The sequence below is a fragment of the Porites lutea genome, chromosome 11 (genome assembly GCF_958299795.1).
Source record: "Porites lutea chromosome 11, jaPorLute2.1, whole genome shotgun sequence".
In the NCBI taxonomy this organism is placed as follows: domain Eukaryota; kingdom Metazoa; phylum Cnidaria; class Anthozoa; order Scleractinia; family Poritidae; genus Porites; species Porites lutea.
In genome coordinates this window covers 9,843,796-9,866,210 of record NC_133211.1, presented here as the reverse complement: position 1 = coordinate 9,866,210, position 22,415 = coordinate 9,843,796, and the positions used below count along the sequence as shown (strand labels likewise).

Here is a 22,415-nt window from a genome sequence, read left to right as displayed (position 1 = left end):
CACGCTGAACACGCTTGATTACTAAAACCACTAAGATGATAAAAATGGCTTGGGTTTTCAGCGGATTTAATCAGCATTGATAACTGGTCGAAGTGAATCAAATATACCAATTGAGACTGTTCTGGAATTTGATAGTAACCATGGCCATTTGAAAATCACGACTTAATGGTGGTCTAGCCTGGAATTAACGCAAGATCAGTGTAAACCAATTCCTCCGGCTGTCGGCTGTTGACCGGAATCGCAAAGACGCCCCCTATCGCATGCGAGGCACTGAAGTTATGTCGCCTGAATTATAGTTATGCCACGGGAATATTTATTAGCAGTAATGCACAGAGAAATGAAGTTGAATAAATTAGTTTAATATATCTTTTAAGCCATGCTGAGACAAACGAAGGTAATTAAATCGTAGAAACAAAAACTGCCTAGAATTTTCTATAGGTTGAGGAAGGCTAAACATCTCTAGATGACCGTTCCATGCATGTACAATTTTCGAAGGTTATCTAATAAATTCCTTACGATTTTCTGAAGTTTTATTTTTTTCCATTTCATTCCCCAGTTAAGCTATTTTTCGTAGAGAATTAAGGAATCCTAAAATTTTGGGATCCGAAAATACGATAAAATTCTCACTTTCCTAAAACCTTCAATTGGAAGCTAAATTTTTCGGGAAAATACTGCTGAGAAAGTGTCTTAAGTCCGAAGCATCACTGTTTCTGAGAAAATTGCAAATGTGTTTTAAATTAAGGAAAGTCAAGATAACCTTTGTACAGCTTTGTCAGTAAACATTTCTGGAAAGAACTTTGATTTTGCAATGCTAATATAGTTCTACCCATAAATCCAGTAGGTCACACCGTTCATTGTTTATACTTTTCAAGCGACAAGGTTTTTTCAATCAGATACTATCACTGCGATCGCTGAGGTATAACTTTTTCTTTCTCGATGGTTACCAAAAAAGGGTGCCGTTCATAATCATTTACGATTCCTTTTTGTAGAGGAAATTTATTTAGCTTATAGATAACACGCCTTGCATGCTTTTGCGCACACTGAAAGCGTGTTGTGCTTTTTCGCACTGAGCTTTTTGTTTGAAAACTTTAACACGCTCTTTTGTTCGACTTGCTCACGCTTAATTGTCTCAAGCGTGTCCTCTGAAACAAAAGAAATTGCTAATGAGGCAAGATTGCAAGCGTGCTAACGCATGTTAAAATAAATTCTTTTGTTTTAAAGTCAAAGCGTGTCGTGCGCGTGCTTTCACCTTTAGCATTAAAATCCTGTGGAGGGTCACATATCAGTGACCTGATCCCAAGAAAGGAGATCTCAGTTAGACTATCCAAATGTTTACCAAAGACAAAACAATAAAATTAATGTAACATGAACCTTTTTTCTTTGATTCCATCAGAATAAAGGGACAAACCGCAAGCAAGTATGGCTTGACATCCCAGCCCAGACTTGTTGACATAATTGCTGCTGTGCCTCCGGCTTATAAAAAGGTGAGTATTTGTGTAAACTGTTACTTTAATTCTTCTCCTTATCATAAATAATTAATATAATTATAGTACATAATGGTCGACCTAATATCATCATTATTCACAGGTTTTACTTCCGAAGCTTAAAGCCAAACCAGTTAGAACAGCATCAGGTGTAAGTATCATTCTGTCCTAAAAGAATGGGTGTTACTAAAACGAAGACCCAAAAACGAAGACCTAAGACCTAAGACCCTATGGACTAAAACGAAGACCCTATGGACTAAAACGAAGACCCTATGAACTAAAACGAAGACCCTTGGACTAAAACGAAGACCCCATGGACTAAAACGAAGACCTCATGGACTAAAACGACTGATGCTAACCGCTGAGGGCAATGCCCGCTCCCGTAATTTGTTACGGCGATTTGGGAATGTTGTGGAATTTCCTCTGCAGTATTTAGTTGTGATAGTCAAGTCTATCACTTACCTTTCCTTCAGGTTTCTTTGCGGAAAACATTTTGCACGTTTTAAACCTCTTTGGAAGTGTTTACGGTGAAGATGACGTCAGTTTTATTTAAATCAAAGGAAGTTTTTGCAGGGTGAAGGGGAGAGAGCCCTCGTGGCCTAGTGGTAAAACCGTAATGTTGGAACAAAAGTCCTAGGTTCGAGTCTCGTCGATTAAGCGTTTTTTGCCTTGTCTTTTTCCTTCTTTTTCTTTTCTTATTATTATTTTTTATCACAGTTATCATAAAAACAACTGTTTAAGCCGTAAAGATTAGTCATTTTTTAACAACAGAGTACAGAATATCGTAACAGCGTATGACAGGGATATAAATAAAACAAATAAAACCCGGCATAAAGATAAATGAACCTCGCTTAAATGAAACTCGAAATGTTAACCTGTACTCGAGTAATGTTTTAGATCGAAGGCTTTTTTTTCCCCTATTGATGAGGTAGAAAGTAATAAATAGAGCGCGAGGTTCCTCTGTCATTGAATTCGTCAATGACAAATTCCCTCCCTGTACTACGTGTTGTAGCCTGCGTAGCAAGCGTTTCCAATCGAGTTATTGGGCGAAAGTTAGAGCGGAAGCAAAAAAAAGGTTGAAGGGGGAGGGGGAGGGAGAAGAGGAAACGCTTGCCCACAAACCCCACGATTCTGGAAAACGCCCCCTGATATTTCACGGTTCGATTCATTTGTAAATTGACAGCTCGTCAAAATAGAAACATAACGAACAGATTACCCCTGGATTACCAGATTTGTAAAATTACTTTGTTCTCTAATAGAAAACGTTGCAGGCGATTGCAAGAACTGTAATAAAAAAAATTTATGATAAAAGAAAGTTAAAACTATGAGCGATTGCTGCAAAATTTAATTTTTTTTTTTTACTGCGTGGCTTTATCTCGTCTGAAACCTTGTCGACACGTCAAAAATGATTTGTCCGGAACAATTCACTCCGCCGGGTATAAGTTTTGCAGAGCGGCTGCTCTTCAGCCTGTCTCGAAACGTTCACTACAATAGATGCCGCTAAATTTTCAATAAGCAAAAAGAATCTTTTCATTTCAAAAAAGCTGACAAATCGCTTGTCCATGGCGGCTTTAGCTAGTGTCGAGTACCGATGTTATGATTTATGTTGATGTTATCTCCAACAAACAGTCCATTTTTGCCAGTCGGATCTGCACGCCGTCATTCTCAATAAATTGGCCTTCCCTGGTCTCCACTGCTCGATCCCCAATTATACTTGGAAGACTCTGATCTCATAAACCTTCGCACAAACACGATTCCAATAAATATCAGTCCAAAGCATTTGTAATCGGCTACCACAAATCAGATGAGACCAGATCTGTGACGCACGAAAACAAAGCATACCTGGTTTGATTGATGTTTCGAATGTTAAGTAATCAACACTACCCACACCGCGCCAATCAGAAGCTGCGTTCGTGGGCGAACGCAGTTTTTCAAAATCGTGGGGTTTGCGGGCAAGCGGTTCCTTCGTTCCCCTCCCCCTCCCCCGTCATTCATGTTTTTTTGCTCTTGTCCCAGCTTTCTAGACGAACCTCGCGAGGAAACGCTTGCTACGCAGGCTATACGTGTTGTCACTGTTTTGTTTTTTAAATGCATTGATACAATTCTTCGACATTTTAGAAAGCTGGAGCACGCGGTTATATTTTCTTAACTCATTACACCCGGGATGGCACCCAAATCATCCGACATTGAATTTTCAACCATAAAATATCAGAAAGCCAATGGACCCCCTCCTCCCTCAAACCCCAACTACGCGCCCAAAACACGTTTGGCGGAAGTCTTCAAGACAAATCCTGTCACAAGCCTTTTTGATTGTCTAGGCCTCCCATGAACACGCTGATGGACACGCTGATGACCTTTGGGCTTGTCACGCCAATCGCATTATAACCACACGCGCATTATAACCACACGACACACTAGAGGGCTCTATCGCCTTCACTCTGCAAAAAGCTTTGATTTAAATAAAACTGACGTCATCTTCATCGTAAACACTTCCAAAGAGGTTTAAAACATGCAAAATATTTTCCGCAAAGAAACCTGAAGGAAAGGTAAGTGATAGACTTGACTATCACAACTAAATACTGCAGAGGAAATTCCACAACATTCCCAAATCGCCGTAACAAATTACGGGAACGGGTATTGCCCTCAGCGGTTAGCATCAGTCGTTTTAGTCCATGGGGTCTTCGTTTTAGTCCATGGGGTTTTCGTTTTAGTCCAAGGGGTCTTCGTTTTAGTCCATGGGGTCTTCGTTTTAGTCCATGGGGTCTTCGTTTTAGTCCATAGGGTCTTCGTTTTAGTCCATGGGGTCTTCGTTTTAGTCCATAGGGTCTTCGTTTTAGTCCATGGGGTCTTCGTTTTAGTCCATAGGGTCTTCGTTTCAGTCCACAGGGTCTTCGTTTTAGTCCAAGGGGTCTTAGGTCTTAGGTCTTCGTTTTTGGGTCTTCGTTTTAGTAACACCCTAAAAGAATTTTTGAACTAGCCTGGAATGTTTTTGTTTTACTACTGTTCCCTCTTTGGTGTAAAACATTGGAATGAAAGCAGTGAATGTGTATGTTTACAAGTTATTTGAAATTTAAAAAATCAAGTTATAGTATTAGTCAAAGGTAAGTTACCACCCTTTCACATGACAGGAGCCTTGTCTTTTGAGACAAGGCTCTCATCTCTTGAGACGAGACTCTCATCTTGCAAGATGAAAGTTTCGTCTTGAGAGACAAACTCTCATCTTGCGAGAGGGTTGAGAACTGTAAGTATCAAGTGTCTTTGGAATCTTTATGGATTTGACAAAAGCCCTGTAAGGAGTAAGAAAAATGTGAGTCAAGTATGAAATTGGCAGCAAAGTGCAAGATAAAATCCTTAGTACCATAAACACTTAAGAAAGCTATGGTCGACTTATACATAGGACGTCCCAAAGTTATTCTAGAAGGCAAAAATATTGAACAGTCTTAGAAATCCCACAACCACACACATCACAATGATTAGTAAAGTAAAAACAATGCAAATGTACCCACTTTTTTGGTAAGCTGCACTTGTTTTTCTTGGCACCTGGACTACTAGGTTTTCCTGAAAGTCTTTAAGCTCAGAATAATGTTTTTGCTGTTGCATATATAGATAGCTGTTGTTGCAGTGATGTGTAAACCTCACAGATGCCCACATATTAACATGACTGGAAATATTTGTGTGTAAGTTTTTGTTTTTATTTCATGTTCACTAGAAAAATGAAAATTTAGATCTTCCCTTGAATTTATTACCCTTGAAGAAGAAGTCTTTTAGTCATTAAAGAACAACAGCGATTTTGTTCTGGTTTGAAAGTTTAAAAATGAACAGGGAGTTTTCAATTTTTACGGTAGACAGCACAGAAAAATGGTTCCTTTCCATCACAAGTTAGTGGTAAACTCTTTCAACAAAGCAGTGCTCTGACATCACAAGTTTAACCAATGGCAAGCTGAACTATGCAACATAGCTGATCTTTATAAGCAATAGATGCCATAAGATGTCAGGGAAATACATTTATTGCCAACTCTCCGGGAGTATCTGGGACTCTCCGAGATAAGGCGCTAATCACCTAGTCTCTCATACGAGTCACCAAACCTTCAGCATAAAATTGAATTTTGAGCTTATCTCCGATTTAGTTTGAAATTATGCCAACAATTTTTCTCTCAAAATATGTAAATTTTTTCAGTGATAGTATTGTGTCTGTGGCATTTTTGCACATACTGTATTTCATCATTATTTTTCCCAATGCGTGTGTTTAATGTTAAGGTATTGCCCAGGAGGACCAGACTCTGATTTTGAATACTCCACCCAGTCCTATACAGGATATGAGGTAGGCCTGTAGTACTTTTGTACTCAGTCAGTCATTCACTTAAGTGTTCACTTAAATCAGTCATTCAGTATTAAAAGGGACTGGTTGTTTATTTCCTCTGAGAAATTTAGTGAAAGAAGTAACAAGTGCGAATTGATATTGAATATAACAGCTGTCTTTTGATTTTTATTATATTAGGGATGCCGAGATTATTAACTTTATTCTCCCAAATACGGCGCTTATTCGTGGGAGTAAATATGGTGATTAGTTTTAAGACTTGTAGATATCTCTTGTGTCCCGATCAATGTGACTGGTCACAACACAAGGAACATTATTTAAGGGAATATTTCAGGTGTTCACGGTTTTTAGTTGTTATTTTGGCAGGAGGGTCTTAAGGCCTAAAGATTCTTAGAGAAAGGATGAACCTAAAATAGAATTTACAGAAGGTTGGAGGAGTAAAAAGCCTTTAAACCCTCTACTGGGGCGGGGGAAAGGAGTGTGGATATTTCATGGAGCATATTTCTATTCTTGGTTGTATGGGGCCTACGTCAATCCTTCTATCTACCTCTATACTATTTTATATAGTTTGCTTAGGGAGCAAAAAATCCTTGCAACCTACCAGGGTAATCACTTCTCACTCCTCTAGACAGTCATTATTTTTTTACTCAACAATGTTTGCTGCACATGCAAATTGACTATTCTTGAAATAGTTGAGTATTTTGGTAAAAAAAGATTTACAGATGCTATATCTGCTCTTTCAGCCCACATCAATGCGAGCAATCCGAGCCAGGTACAATCCTTATTTGCAAACCAGGCACCGGATGGATCAGGTATCCTAATAATCTCAGAATTTTTTCTCCTGATAACTTTGCACAGAGACAGTTATAATGAAAACAAGGTCTGTAACCATATTCAAAATATAGATGCACTCATTTTTTTTGTGCCATTTCAACTTGATACTCCTACTACTTGTTCAAAAAGTTATTCTTTTTTAAATACAATATTATTGTTTTAGTCACACAGGTTGCTTTTGACACCTGCGGTCAATCAGTTTTCTGTATGCTGGATTTTCATTTTGAAAACCAGTGGTTTCCCTATGTTGTAAATGATATGTTTGGTGAATATGATGTAAATTGTAAAACTGAGTATTTGATTTTTCTTTGTTACAGCTTAAACAACTTGGTCACAGTGTTGACAAGGTAATTAAGATGAAATTTATATTCATCAGCATTGTGTGTTCATTTGTCTCCCATTTATATCAAGGTACAGGTTTTAGAGGTTTGAGACTTGAGATGTGGATAACGTTTTGATATTTCAACATATTGAGAATCCACAACAGTGGGAAAATCCATATCCTGATGTTATCTACATCTAAAGTCTCAAACCTACTGTTAAAGGCAAAAGTAGTTAGCAGAGTGATCATAGTTACAGCTGTAGGCCTGCATGATACAAAGTCACTGCCCAGTCTTAGGTTTGTAACCAGTAGCACTTTCCACATAGAAAGAATGCAAGAGGTCATTCCCCCCCCCCCCCCCCTCATATCAATGGGGTGATTGAGCTAATTTGCCTGCATCTTTTAAAGGAACCCTATAATTTTCCCTTCAAAGAAAATTGAACAAGGAACTGACTACTTGCATGCTACATGAACTTTCCATAGATCAAAGTTCTGCAGCATGACTTCCTTTAAACGGTGTTTTTCTGCAAAATTTGTAGAAGCAAATGGTTAACCTAAAGGTTATATTGTGGTACTCAAATTTGGTCAATTTTCATCTTATCACCCTATTAGGTATAGGCTGACAAAATAATACACAATTTTTGTTCTTTACCTTTCTTTTGGCACAGGTTGAATTTATTGTTATGGGAGGAACATTTATGTGTCTGGATGAAAGTTACAGAGACTTTTTCATCAGAAATCTTCATGATGCTCTTTCAGGTCACACAAGTAACAATGTAGATGAAGCTGTCAAGTGAGTACTCTTTTTCTATGACCATTTCACCTTGTTTTGGTTAGTTTGTCTTTGCATATTTTTCATTTTCGTATAAAGTATTGAATGGAGTAGGACAAAAAAGCCTTAACTGACTGTTGATCTAAAATCAAACTTTCTTGGCATCACAAGCTTAATTACGAGGCAGATTGCAAGAAGAATCTATCAGTTTTTCAAAAGTCAAGTAGGGATAATTTTTCTTAATACCAGGCATCCCTTCAAATTATTATTAGCGGATTTGATGTAATCTGGAATCATTTTGTTTTAGAAAGCATTAATTGTTCCATTGATGGACATTCAAGTGTTATGTCACCCTGATGTATCTTGTAGATATTCTGAGAGGAGCAAGACAAAGTGTATTGGAATCACCATAGAAACAAGACCTGACTACTGTCTGAAAAAACATTTAAGGTAGGGAGGCTGCACTCTGCACCTACATGCACTTCATTATACTCGTGGGGCTGAGTCAAACTCAAAATAAATTATTTTCAAGCTGTCTGGTATGGTATGAACAGCAACAAGACTTGAGCAACTTGTTCACTCACATCCAACATCATGCCGAGATCAATGCTGCGCAGCTTTGCTCCATTACAGAAATCACTCCAAAAGCACCCTTTGTATCTGAGAACAGAAGCCCTATAGTATGGTTTTTGTGTCAACATATAATACAGGGGCGGATCCAGGATTTTTTTTAAGGAGGGGGTGCACTCGTCTCTTGCTCTACTTCAACACAAATAAACCACATAGTTTTTTTTTTTTTTGCGGAATACCAGTTGTATTAGAAAACCGCAGGTCATCTCAGGGGGGGGGGGGGGGGGCACCCCCTGCACCCTCCCCCTAGATCCGCCCCTGTAATAATATCCGGTATAGTGTGAACATATACATTTTTGTAGCCTCGGTTTCACCAGCATAATGAATCCCCAATTCATTGCAACCAACCAGGGGCCTTGAAAATAGATTAATGAGGTTTTAATGATAGGAAAATGACTTATCAAGCATCTGTAATACTTGAGCCAAAAGAATGTTATACCAGAAGGAATGGTTCTTCTGTGTAATCATTGCTAGGTACTTGTACTGATCATGATATTAATTACATGTATTGTCCTTCTATCCCACTTCAAATGCTGATGCAAATAGATTCTAAATGCAATTCGCAAAACAATGCAACATAGTTGAGAGGGAGGAGGTACAGGCAGTCAAACTTTTAGAATGCTTGCAGCTTAAACATGATAAACAGGACTGTCTTATCATCTTTAGGTATTGGTTATGGTTAAAATTTTGGGCAGATTACATGAGTGCCTAAAATATTGGCACTCATGTGTAAAGTTTTACGTCGCACTTGTGTCGAACTAATTTGTAGATGAGAAGGTTTGGTTTCTTTGAAATACTGAAGAATTTAGGGGTGCAAAGAGGATATTATCTGTTTATAAAGTGTTGCATATAACAGGAGTAATACGGTAGTAATTTATTGTTATATATTAGATTGTTGGTCTTTAGTTATAAGTGAGTCTCTTTTTCGGAGCTGAGAGCAGAAATATAGCTTATAAGGATAATACAAGTCATAATTACTGCTGTTGTCCTAATATGCTTCTTGTTTTTCAGCTCAATGCTAATGTATGGCTGCACTCGTCTTGAGATTGGTGTACAGAGTGTGTATGAGGATGTAGCCCGAGATACCAACAGGTAGGGCAAACAAAACAATAACTGGCACTCAAAACTATGAATAAGGAAATGATAATTTTAACGGATTATAGTTTTAACTAAACTAATTTTTGTTAGACTGTTGTAATTGCCAATGAAATGTTAAAATAATTATATTTTTTTATTGCATTTTTTCTTTTGTTATTTTGTTCAGAGGCCATACAGTGAAGGCAGTGAGTGAGTCATTTCATCTGTCAAAAGATGCAGGTTTCAAGGTGAGGTCTAAAATAATGAGGTGAATTTTTTTGTTGTTGTTACCACATGTTTTTGGTTACTTTCATGGAATTTTTGTTATTATTTTTTACTATATCTTTTTCAAGTGTTGCCTATTTAATTGTGGAGTTAAAGGAAGGTACCTAATGATATTTTAACTTTCTTGCTGTGTAGGTTGTGTCACATATGATGCCTGATCTGCCAAATGTGGGATTGGAGAGAGACATTGAACAGTTTATAGTTAGTGGACTACTCATCTTTACATCTTAACTTTAAATATTATGTAAATGTGGTCAGACAACATTTGAATATAATAATGGTTGCTCTCTCAACAGGAATTTTTCGAAAATCCTGCATTTAGAGCAGATGGTTTAAAAATTTATCCAACCTTGGTTATCCGTGGCACAGGTAAGTTGCAGTTTATTTTGTTGATGTTGATGAGCTTTAACCTCCTATGCTTAAGATCCAAGTTTTGAATAAAGTGTTATTTTCCTTGTCTCTCACTGGATTCCCAAAAACTAACAGAAGTGTAGCCCAAGTATCCAAAAAGGGTTTTGAAAATTCCACCAAATAATATACTTGAATATACAAAACTTAAAAAAAATTGGTGTAGGCTCTATTTAATATCCAGTAAGCCAGATCAGAATAATATTATTATTGTTTGATTGAAACAACAACCTAAGCAAGCTGCTAAAACTTTATTTTGTAAAGAGATGAAGGTCGTGCTTTTTTCACAACTCAGATGTCTATCAAAACTGCCAAACTGTCCTATTTTGATTGATTTTAAAAATTTTGAACTGATCAAGATTTCAAGATTTCCATCGTTTGACAACTAAAAAACCACTGATGATGGAGGCAAAACGAGTGTAAGCAGCAGTGAGGCTGTTGTGGATATTTATGTTGGTGTACTTACAACAGTTTTTTATTACTGGGGTGGGAAAATGATCCACTTGGTTGCCTGCTGATCCTCTTGGTTGCCTTGGTTGCAAGCTTGGGAAAAGCTTGCCATTTTTTAAAATTTTGCTCAAAGAGAAACAAATTTAAGGTGGATGGGTTTCTACAATCGGCGACAAAATTGTTGAGACATTGTACTTAAATAGGGTGACTTCGGAGAACAAAAGAATCCGCACCCCTCCCCTGTCCCCTCCATTCAAAGTTGGGGTGCTTGTTGTTTTCTATAGGTAGCTAGAACAAGGGCCCAACATTGTACGGAGGGGATGGGAGAGGAAAGCTATATTTCCTCCTTTTGAAGTTCATAAAACGTAAAAAAACCTACTTTTGGGCGAAGTGTCTCAACTCATTTTGTCGCCGATTGTAGCCTGTGTACACATGGCTTGTTGGCTAAACTGACTGCAGTTGTATTTTGATGAGTCACTTCTCGATTGTGACTGAAATTTTACCCATGCTTGACTTCTTTTTATACAATGTGATTTTCCCAGTGTTGCATTACTTTTTCTTTGTCACTATTGTGAGTGTAAAATGAATCAACTTAAAGTTCTGATTCTGAAAGTTTTCAGCTTTCTCTCTGACAAGTTCATTTACCATAATTATCTGGTCACAGTAGGGTAAAGGGCCGATAACCCTGCTCCAGAGAGCCCATTAAAATACTGGAAATCTAATGACTACAGTCCAGTTTTAATAGTTATTTTCATTATTATTCTTTCTAGGTATTTCTCAATTTTTGATTGGGTTAAATAGCCCAGCTAATTCTTCATAGCAAGCAGCCGTTGACCAAATGTGGAAGATGTTTGCTAATATCCTCAAAGAAGAATTACAATTAAAGATAATATAATTGGGAGGAAAGGGGGACAATATATTGAAGGTGGTGCAATAGCTCAGCTGTTTTGGTAGAGCTGTAGACAATGGTGGAAGATTTCACACATTATCCAAAGAGAAATAGCTGAACTACTGTATAACTACTGTGTAAAAACATAACAAGTATAGCAAAATACCACTTGACAGATGACAACTGTCCATGCTGTGGCTAAATTTTCTCCTTTCCAACTCGTTATCATACATTAACGTACCCAAAAACAAAGAAAAAATTTGAACCAAAGATAAAATTGAACCACAACCTATACATGTTCATTTCTCATAAACACTTATTGTGTTGTTTTGCACTGTGAACAGGTTTGTATGAGCTGTGGAAGACAGGGAGGTACAAGAGTTACCCACCCAATACACTGGTGGACTTGATTGCCAGAATTCTTGCCTTAGTACCACCTTGGACACGTGTCTACAGAGTTCAAAGGTAAGGCCTTATAACATCATCATTGTTCCTTATACCCGTAAAAACAACAAAATTACGTCCCTGGCTAATGAATGCAACTTAACACTTAATCAGAATTATTTCGTGCCGAGACAATACGCTTCCTCTGATCAGTTCACACTTAGTACCGTTGATTATAAACAAGTAGAGCGTATAATAGCAGCGATGCCTTCAAACAAGGCCCCCGGGATAGATAAAATTCCGATCCGTGTCATCAAAGACTGTCTTAATCCAATTGTTCACCCAATAACGTCTATCGTTAATGCATCCTTTCAAAACTGTGTTTTTCCATCAAAATGGAAAACAGCCGAGGTTACACCCATCCTAAAGGAGGGCGACCATGAACAGGCAAACAACAATAGACCCATCTCACTTCTACCAGTTTTATCGAAGGTTTGCGAAAGGGTAGTACATAATCAACTCACCTCGTATCTGCAATCAAATGACACCCTATCAAAGAGTCAAAGCGGTAACAAGAGACGGCACTCTCGTGAAACATCTGTCATTGAAACAACAGACACAATTCTTAACGCCATCGATAAAAAGAAGTTAACGGCAGTTGTACTATTAGATATGAGCAAAGCCTTTGATAGTGTCAATCATGACACGTTAATTTTAAAATTGCAAGATGTCGGAATTTCCAGTGACACTCTCCAATGGTTTCGTAGTTACCTAAGCAACAGGTCACAAGTAGTACGAATCTATTCAACGCTATCTGAGCCTTTGTCTGTGACCAGTGGCGTTCCTCAAGGAAGCATCTTGGGCCCACTTCTTTTTAGCATATATACGAACGATCTTCCATTGATCCCACAGAAATGCAGCACCCAGAGTTATGTAGATGATACGAAACTCATTACTTCCTTCGAGCTTAAAGCCAACCTGGATGCAATTGCTGATTTGGAAGACGACCTGTTTAAAATAGGGGAATGGTGTTCCAACAATCAATTGTTACTAAACCCTGGCAAAACCAAGTTGATGATATTTGGCAGCAGGCAGATGCGTGCAAAATTCCAATTTCGTTACCTTTCCTTTATGGGTAAGGACATTGTCCCTACAGACACCGCCAAAGACCTTGGTGTGACTTTGGATTCTAATTTAACTTACGATGAACATATAATTAAAACCGCTTCCTCGTGCATGTCCCGCCTTGGCCAGATAAACCGTGTCAAGCATGTCTTCGACAAACGTACACTTTTGATGATTATTAATTCCTTAGTTTTTAGCAGGTTATTTTATTGCTCCAATGTTTGGTCAAATACCTCAAAATGTAATGTCAACAAGTTACAGGCAGTGCAGAACTTCGCATGCCGCATTGTTAGCGGCGCGCGTAAATTTGACCATGTTACACCAATTCGCAAGGAGCTAAATTGGCTTTCAGTTCCCAGTCAGCTTTATTACCGGAACGCTACAATGGCTTTTAAATGTATGACCGGTCAAGCCCCTGAATACCTTACATCAAAATTCATAAAGCGAGCAGAGGTTAGCCGACGTAGCACCAGAAATTCACAGCTTTTACAAATTCCCTTTTTTAGAACAGCTGCCGGTCAGAGAACATTTTTCTATAGAACTGTGAACTTATGGAACTCCCTAGACAATTCCTTTAAACTGTGTAACTCGATTGATGTTTTTAAAACTCGTTTACGTACTAAATTACTTAAAGAATTGTAATTTTATATATATTTTAAAACATTTCTTAATTGTAAATAGGATCATGTATTGTCTTTGAAAAGCCCCTTGGGAAAGTCAATAAAGTATGTATGTATGTATGTAAAAAGTATAATTTCTTATGACTGAGAGGTATGGGAAAGAATGTGTCAAAAATCTAAAACATTCTGATGACATGATGTAGAGGTGTGCAGGTGCTCATGGGATAGTTTTGGACTACTTATTCTCCTGGCATGAGAAGTGTAGCATTCTACCTCCTTTTGTGAAAAGTTTCTCTTCCAATGTTGTTAGGTATTCAGAGCTGTATGTCTTTGCAGTAACCTTTCTTGCTGTGGTTTATAGATTATGTATTTAGGTATTTAGACCTGCGTCCTTTTGAAATGTTATCTGTTTTTGGAGTTCTTTATGTAGCTAGGTATTCAGTGTTCTTTGGTTGCTGTTTGAACACCTTCCCCAAGATTAATAGATTTAAGGAAAACTTGACTATTGTTTTTTAAAACTACTTTTTTGAGGTTTTTATTTCTTATTATTAAAGAGTTTGGGAATAGACTTTTTTAGAAGAATTAAAATTAGAAGCAGGATTTAACCTGTATTGTCTCAATATTGGTTGCAAAAATGTTATTCAGTGGTGATACCAGGCCCTTTTTTTTAAAATTATGATTGTGAACAACTAACTTCCATATTAAATTACTTAATAGTAAAGGGTACAGATATCGGTTGACTTCTTACCCATCTCATGGTAGCATCCCTACATAATTTGTTCAAAATGTTCATACCTGGATTTTAGGGACATCCCCATGCCCCTTGTGAGTTCTGGTGTGGAACATGGTAACCTTAGAGAGCTGGCACTAGCACGGATGAAGGATCTAGGGACAAAGGTAACTGAGTGTTATTTTAAAATTCTTTGTTTAACAATAAATAATTCAATGACATTAATTTCTCTATATCTCATGTCAAGTGCTACCCAAATATATGATGAGAAAACTCGAGGCAATGAGGAGGAGAGTTTCAGAAGCCACTGTTTTTTCCAAGCACCTTAAGTTGTCAAATGTTTCCTGTTGTTTGTCAATTGACAAGAGATTTATTAATTTCACTGATTATGTTTGTCAGTGCCGTGATGTGCGTACACGTGAGGTTGGCATACAGGAGATTCATCATAAAGTGCGTCCTTTTGAGGTATGTCCAGTGCCAATGTATGAGTATGGAACTCTTTGGAGTACTGTTTAAGTGGAGAGCACCTTGTATGATATATTATTATATTATTGTTATTATTATTATTATTATTATTATTATTATTATTGTATTATTATTTATTTTGTATTGTTTATTTAAGGTCCATATTAGATTCCACCCCTTTATGGTTCCAACCCCTCCCCTTGGCTAACTAGGATTGATTGTGTAAGATCATGAAGTGCTCTTTCTTCTTGGGACAGTTGTTTTCTCTAACTGTGCCCATCAGTCTATCTATTATCAACTTCTTTCTTCTGAAGACAGAACTTATTTCTTGTCAATACATTATCAAATTAATGGGGTATTGCTCTGCCAATAGGTGGTTCCTTGAAGTTTTAATACTGTCAGTTGTCAAATATGTTTTAACAAAACTCCTCCACAACTATGAACCAATTTAAGGGTAACTGAGTCGTCAAAATAAAAAAAATATGAAATAATGTTATTTATTGAACAGACTTGATCTGTTACTATGTAGATTGAACTTATTCGCCGTGATTATGTGGCAAATGGAGGATGGGAAACGTTTCTTTCGTATGAAGATCCGGAACAAGATATCCTTTGAGCAATTTTAAACAGACAGGAGAACATGTATTGCAAGCAACAGTCACTAGACTGTGAGCAATCTCTTATTTTTCTTTGCAAAGTTACTGCACGCGAAACATAAGGACGCGAGCGGCAAAGCCGCGAGCCGCGAGAAACGAGGGCTAGTCTCAATCCCTTGTTGTAATAATAACGTCGTGGTTTGCAATCGCGATGGATGAGATAAGAACTAGACGTATTTTAAGAGAAAAAGCGGACTGCAAGCAGTCTACAGTCACACATTGTCACTGCAATTAACAGATATCCTGTACAGTGATTTTGATATTGTCTAATAAAATTATATTGAATTGTATAAACCATTGAGTCATTTAACTTGGCTCTGCTACAATCCCTTCATGTTAGAAATGAGCTTGCCATTTCTTATAGTCTAACGTAGTAAATGAATACGTCATGTTTTCAGTACTTAATTATTTTTATGCTATTATTTCTTAACGTGTTTTTAATATGGGCATTATAGAATTAAAAAAATTCCGTACCACAATCTTGTTAAATTTAAAAGTAAACTATTTTCCTTAATGTAGTTTAAATATTCTTGTTGGCTTATTGCGACTGAGGAAGTGTTCAGAGGAGACTTTCAGACCCGAGCTAAAAGGAGGCTGTTCCATCGTCAGAGAACTCCATGTGTATCCTTTGTTGCTTTGACTCAGGCTCAGGTATAATCCACTCGCCTGCCTGCCTGCCTGCCTGAGAATGATATTCATCTATTTTAAACCCACTTACTTCTCCTATCTACAGACTGTAACAAAGTGTAGAAGTACCTCTTTACAGCTTCCAAAACCTACCATCTTGGACAGAATAAAATGGAACAGCAAACCCCCATCCCCCCAAATCAAGGATGAAGCCCAGCGAAAGGGAAAACGCGTCATTTTCCCATCCTTGATTTTTTTTTTTTTTGGCGGGGGGAGGGTCTAAATTCTCCTTCTATTTCGTCCAAGATTGTAGTTTTTTTTAGGAATATAAGAATAAAATGTCGTACAGTCAGTAGTATGTGATCCTGCTCTTTCTACATCTCGATTATTTCTTTCCTAAAAAGAAAAACTAACTTGATGGCAGGTTATACAATCAGGTCATTAACGGGTATAGTTCATAAAACAAGACAACCTGTGTTGTTATATAGAGATTGTTTCTGTTAAGGCTTTTGTTAATAAAAAAGTGCACTGCCTTAACATTGTTGTCATAGCTATGGAAGTGTGGTCCCAGTCAGTGCTCGTGATCCGTCTAAATTTCAGCATCAAGTAAGTTGCTGTATTTTATAAAGGATTTTTTAAAGTAAGCCACAAAAACCAGGTTATCAGTGTTTATTTTGGCTTAAATTTGTAACAGTAATTTGCAAAGTCCTTTACATATTGCTTGCGCGATGGTTACACAAGTTTTTATTGACTTTCAGGGTTTTGGGATGTTGTTAATGGAAGAAGCAGAGAGGATTGCTCGTGATGAGCACGGTTCAGTGAAAATCGCTGTTATTTCAGGTAGGGTAACGAACAGTTCTCGCTTTTTTATAATACAGGTAATGATAAGTATGCAGACGATTTAAGTTTAAAGAACCTTCTCTAGATAAGAAGCCCTGCAACCCCAAAAATTCAGATCGGTGTATAGGCATGATAATCCGTAAGCAAGTGGTCAACGACATTAAGGGGAGGCATCCGCCGCTTTCGTTTGCCCCTCAGATCGAGTTTCAGCTCCGCCCAGTTTTCGAGTTCACCTCGCAGTTTCAACCTACTAAAAACTCTTAGCGTTTATGCATTTACATTGGTGGCGTTGGAATTACACAGAGAATGTTGTCGAGAATATGCGTGTTAATATTCTAGAAAAAAAATGTTACCATAATACAGGGCACAAATTAAAATTGTCTAAAACAAAACGCAGTTTTTTGTATAAAAAGTTGTCAGAATTATCGGCTAAAATTTTGTCAAGTTCCCAGATTAATCGACCTCATCTAATTAGACCGCTTCCCTTACCCTCTCCCCCCCCAAATAAATAAATAAATAAATAAATAAATAAATAAATAAATAAATAAATAAATGAATGATCTACCAGCCACCAGCCATCTTAAAATCTCTCTGAATCAAGCAAATTTAATTCTCTTTCGCGGTTCTTTCACAGGGGTTGGAACTAGAAATTATTATCGTAAGATTGGTTATGAACTGGAAGGACCATATATGGTAAAGAATCTATGGTCAACATCATGATATTACCGACGGCGGTACCTTGCATCTCGAAAGGTCAATCGTGTCCGTTTCCGTGTTATTCATTGCTGCGTCAGATGCACAATTCGGATTACTGGACATGCTTTCCCGGCTTTGGTAGAGTTACCAACATCTGTGAGAATAAATCGATCAGAGCTGATGCCACACTGAAACATAACCTTGCAAGACTATGAGATCCTGGTAAAGGTTGTTAGAAGACTCAAGCTGGACAGAATAGCTACATGTACCAAGAAATGTGGCTTCAGCTGTTTTGTCTGCTTTTGTCAGAGAAAGGAGGAAGGACTCTATTCGTATAGGACAGGAGAAAACGTTGCTCCTGCTTACAAGACATCCTTCGTCTTGAGCCTATTCATTTTTTTGATACAGTAAAAAACCCCGAGTAAGAACCTGCATTTTCCCAAGTTAGCCTAAACAGGGGTTTTTATATTAAGTAGTACAAATTTAAGCTATATACGTTATTAAATAGGTTCTTATTTTCTGAAGAAAAAATACAGTGTCGCTAAGAGCATTTAGTGGTATTCAGCTTATTCCTTATATTAGTCAATTTACAATCTGCATACCATTACATTGCAGTTGGAGTGAAAAGGCACCTATGTCTCCAAAGAGGATCCTGAATGTTGAATTATCTTATTTGCCCAATTGTACAGAGATTTTTTTATCGGTTTTCGAAAATAAGAGCCTGTTTCAAATTTGAGGCTTAAATAGGTTCTTGTATAGAGGGGGACGCTAACTGGCAAATTCAAGCCTAACAGTTCTTACTCGCGGGTATTTACTGTATTCCTTTATTTACACAACAAAAGTTCCAGTTAAAATAGTTAAACTAAACGGAAGGTACAAATATCATAACTGGACCAAAATACAAGAGAAAGAATCAGAAAGAATAAGAATGATACAGAAGTGGTGAGTAAAAAAATATGCGATAACACTGGACCCTTAATCAACAGATTTTTCCAGTAATTCGAATTCTTTCTAACTAACGAATTGAAGAGTGGGGTTTTTCGAAATAGTACCTCCAACTGATCTTAGTCTTATACGCATCAACAGATGATCAAACTGGCTTAGCTTCAGGTCTTTTTGGAATATTGTTATTCCTTTATTTCTTGGTCTTGTCTGATTTTGTACGCTAAGATCTCATCCCCTATAAAATAACTAAATAAGGGGACACAGAACAACCTTGTCTAACTCCTTTGACAGTTTGTGTAAATTATTTGTTAAGAACAGTGCTTTTCGAATAAAAATGGAAAAAGTTAAGATTCAGTGTTGTATATTGTAAGTTATGGAGTGCGAGACTTTTTTAATGAAGCTCTATTCAATAGTATCGAAAGCTTTGCAAAAATCAAGTTGTACAAGAATACCTGGAATGTTATGTATATTTGTTTGTTCTACGACGTTGTCGACCAATCTAATAGCCTGTTCACAGGCTACCAATCTAATCGTATTCCCCCCCCCCCCCCACCCACCCTGTATCTTTTACAAAGCCTGTTTGGCCAGGCATATTAGAAAACCAAAATCTTTTCTAATCTCGTAGCAGTGACGGTTAATGTAGTCTTATAATCAACATTTAGCAGCGTAATAGGTCGCCAGTTTGCTAGTTTAGGAGGTTCGAGTCTTCTTTTGGGAGGAGAGTTATTACACCTCTTCGCTGCGACATCGACATTTGTCTTCCTCATATGCATCATTGAAGCAATTTTCTAAATCTTGTCCTAGGAGATCGAAGAAACGATATGATAAAACTCACATGTGAATCCGTCCTCGCCTGGTGACTTCCGGCAGCCAAAGGTTAGCAGTAGTCTTCTTTGCACTCCGCCATTGTAATTTCACCTTCGCATTCGTTTTTTCCCGGCCGGAGGTGTACAAGATCATACAATTGTTTATAGAAAGTTTCAATTTCGTCTAATATATCGCCCTCATTGGTCGCTCCGGCTTCTTGATTGACTTACGATCGAAGTTCCTCTTTTCTAGATTGAAAAAGAAAGCAGTCGGGTTTTCACCTTGTTCAATCCTTTGACCTTTTCTTTTGATCAGTTAGATCATTTTCATGTTTTAGGTTATTCAATTATCTTTTAAAATGAATGATCCTATCCTGCAGTTGTAGTTTATTTTGCCTGCACTTGTAGTCTATTTTGAATGTATCTTTCTTTTTAGAGGAGCTGTTTAGCTTTATTCTTAGAAAAGCCTTGGTGATGCTACGTATTTCCCTCTTAATGAGTTCTCACTTGAGGCTTTTTGTCTTCAATTAAAAAGTTTTGGATGGCAGCATGGTAGTTTAACATATATTTTGTCTTCAAGCAACGAATTATGCACCTATCAATGTAACGCCGGCGGGGGGGCGAGGCAGGGCATGGGGTGGGGATTTGACTTTTTTCAAAAATTTGCAATCAAATTCCCTGCCCACGGGCAAATCATTCCAGTCAAATGCAACCAAATTTCCCCACCCCAGGCTGCACATTGCTGTCAAATATCCCAAGGCAGAACCCAAGAAAGGCATAATGGAAAAATATCTCCAAATAAAACTCTGCAATCTTTTATAAACGTTGCTGCATCACCAAAGATACATGTTCCTGTTACAGCTGCAATTGTACGTTTTAACCATAATCCGTGTTACACTGCGTAGAATACATAAACCTTTAGAGAAAGTCCACATTTTGTAAGTTTAAATATACGTTCTTAGTAAAGGGTACAAAGAACGTCAGTTTTATAAGTTTACAGTGATTGTAGCGAATAGGCCATACACTAATCAACTGTACTTGCAAAAATAGACTTGGTTTCTCTTTACTTCCGTTTACTTTGATACCACAGTATTTTAAGAGGTTCAATTGATCAAATTGAAAACAAAACAGTGAAATCCACTCAGCCTTCGCTTGTTCTCATTGTCTCCATGACTTCCTGATCTTTTCAAACCGTACGGCGCATGCGTGAAGCATGGAAGCGGGAAACGTATGTTCCGTCTCAGTCTTTTTTGTCCGAGTCGGCAGTCAAATATCTCCACGTCAGGCAACGAAAGATTTAAATATCCCCTCCCCTGGGAGAACAAGATCAGTCAAATGCCCTACCCCAGGGCCAACAAAGACAATCAAATCCCCACCCCATGCCCTGCCTCCCCTCCGCCGGCTTTACATTGATAGGTGCATTAGGGCCTGTTTACATGGTGGTGAGGGACTTCAGGTAGCTGAGAAAACCTGCGGCGAGTCACCCCACTTATCATGTAAATGTGATCAAATTAAAATGAGAGATTATATGGACTGGCGGGTTACCTCACCTTCCTGGGGCCCCCCACCTCCATGTAAACAGGCCCTTATTAAATTTACATATCACAGGATCTCTTTAGCGGCAATTTCCAGTGACAATTTGAATCTAACCGGCCTATTCAATTTTATTCTCCCAGATTTAGTTTTTTATTTATTGGTTGTTCATACCAATTGATTTCATAAGGTGAACAGAACAGATGTAGACCTTTTTCTTATTGGTTAAATGGCAATCACGCTAAAATTTTTTAAATAATCTGGATGGGGTTAATTGACAACTTAGTCTGCTACACAGCCGTTTTTTGGGGTCGTCACGCAATGCTCCTCCCCACTTTTTGGGGAGGAGCGTTGCGTGACGACTCAAAAAACGACTGTAGCCTGCGTAGCAAGCGTTTCCTCGCGAGGTTCGTCTAGAAAGCTCTAACTTTCGCGCAATAACTCGATTGGAAACGCTTGCTACGCAGGCTAAACGGCTGTGTAGCAGACTACTGACAACTGACAAATGGCCACTGACTACTGACATTTACCTTGGGTTTTACTGATAATTGATGAAGGACCTGATAGTCCTTTATTTTCTACAAAACCGTTTTTAAGGCCTTAAATAGCATTGTTCCACTCTTTTCGTCAGACAATGTGATCAAATGTACGTTTTTAGGGGTAATCTTAGCAGCAAGACGCCTAAGTGTCATATTTCGTTAATGATTTACTGTAAAACCCATGTGTGTCATCTGTGTGTCATGTACCATGTATGATCTCAAATTTACGCTACTCTGAGAACACGTAGAAAAGCAATTGGAAGGTTTACCAAGGTTTACCAAGATAATTCGACCTACGTCCTAATATTATACCTCCCAACTTTTTCTGAGTCAAATGCGTGAGATTTTCACTTTGTCGTGATCAAGATTTCTGGAAATGTCCCGGCGAGTTCCGAAGATTTCCGACGAATTTCCGAAGATTTCCAAACGTTATCGAAAATTAAATGTCCGCAGATGTTCTGGAAGACGTTTGAGCACTTCCGAAGGTGCTTAGAAAAGTACAATTTTCGCGTGCTTTGATTTCGTTAGAACACAAAAAAGACACAAAGTCATCATGTGTTAAGAACAATTTGTGTGGATTTGTCAGTCAGGCGTGAGAAATTGTCCTTGGTGCGTTAGATCAATGTCTTTAGTACACAGGCGTGAGACTCGCGCATGATGCGTATACAATATTCTGAAGAAAGGAGAAATAGAGGGCCACTTGAAATGCTTACAATAGCAAAACTGATAAAAAATTAACGTACCGCTGCATCAGTTTTCGAATTTAATGTTTAATTTGCATTATATGTGCCTTTTAAGCTAAATTTCACATCAACTGATATGCAAATAAGTTTCATAGTTAATCAATAATATAATAACTATTGAAAGTATACTTAGATTTGGAAGATTTTTTCCGGACATTTTTTATTGCCATGGAAGTTAGGTTTTTATTCATTTTCTTATCTTTATGTTTTTATTTTTGTATGCTACCAAAAGAATTA

At 37.7% G+C, this 22,415-nt stretch overlaps 1 protein-coding gene across 1 annotated transcript in view; it reads left to right on the top strand.

The window, feature by feature from the left end:
• LOC140951911 (elongator complex protein 3) overlaps window positions 1-18,851 on the top strand; it is a 23,046-nt gene extending 4,195 nt beyond the window's left edge. The window contains exons 3-22 of the mRNA XM_073401285.1: window positions 1,394-1,484; window positions 1,588-1,635; window positions 5,091-5,161; window positions 5,742-5,805; window positions 6,546-6,614; window positions 6,954-6,983; window positions 7,627-7,751; window positions 8,100-8,180; window positions 9,372-9,452; window positions 9,625-9,685; window positions 9,858-9,923; window positions 10,019-10,091; window positions 11,814-11,934; window positions 14,405-14,495; window positions 14,728-14,793; window positions 15,323-15,398; window positions 15,974-16,070; window positions 16,628-16,682; window positions 16,835-16,916; window positions 17,551-18,851. Of these exons, the coding sequence (XP_073257386.1) occupies window positions 1,394-1,484; window positions 1,588-1,635; window positions 5,091-5,161; window positions 5,742-5,805; window positions 6,546-6,614; window positions 6,954-6,983; window positions 7,627-7,751; window positions 8,100-8,180; window positions 9,372-9,452; window positions 9,625-9,685; window positions 9,858-9,923; window positions 10,019-10,091; window positions 11,814-11,934; window positions 14,405-14,495; window positions 14,728-14,793; window positions 15,323-15,398; window positions 15,974-16,070; window positions 16,628-16,682; window positions 16,835-16,916; window positions 17,551-17,636 (1,534 nt within the window). The 3' untranslated portion in view covers window positions 17,637-18,851. The remainder of the gene's footprint in view (window positions 1-1,393; window positions 1,485-1,587; window positions 1,636-5,090; window positions 5,162-5,741; window positions 5,806-6,545; window positions 6,615-6,953; window positions 6,984-7,626; window positions 7,752-8,099; window positions 8,181-9,371; window positions 9,453-9,624; window positions 9,686-9,857; window positions 9,924-10,018; window positions 10,092-11,813; window positions 11,935-14,404; window positions 14,496-14,727; window positions 14,794-15,322; window positions 15,399-15,973; window positions 16,071-16,627; window positions 16,683-16,834; window positions 16,917-17,550) is intronic.
• The last annotated feature ends 3,564 nt before the right edge of the window (window positions 18,852-22,415 follow it).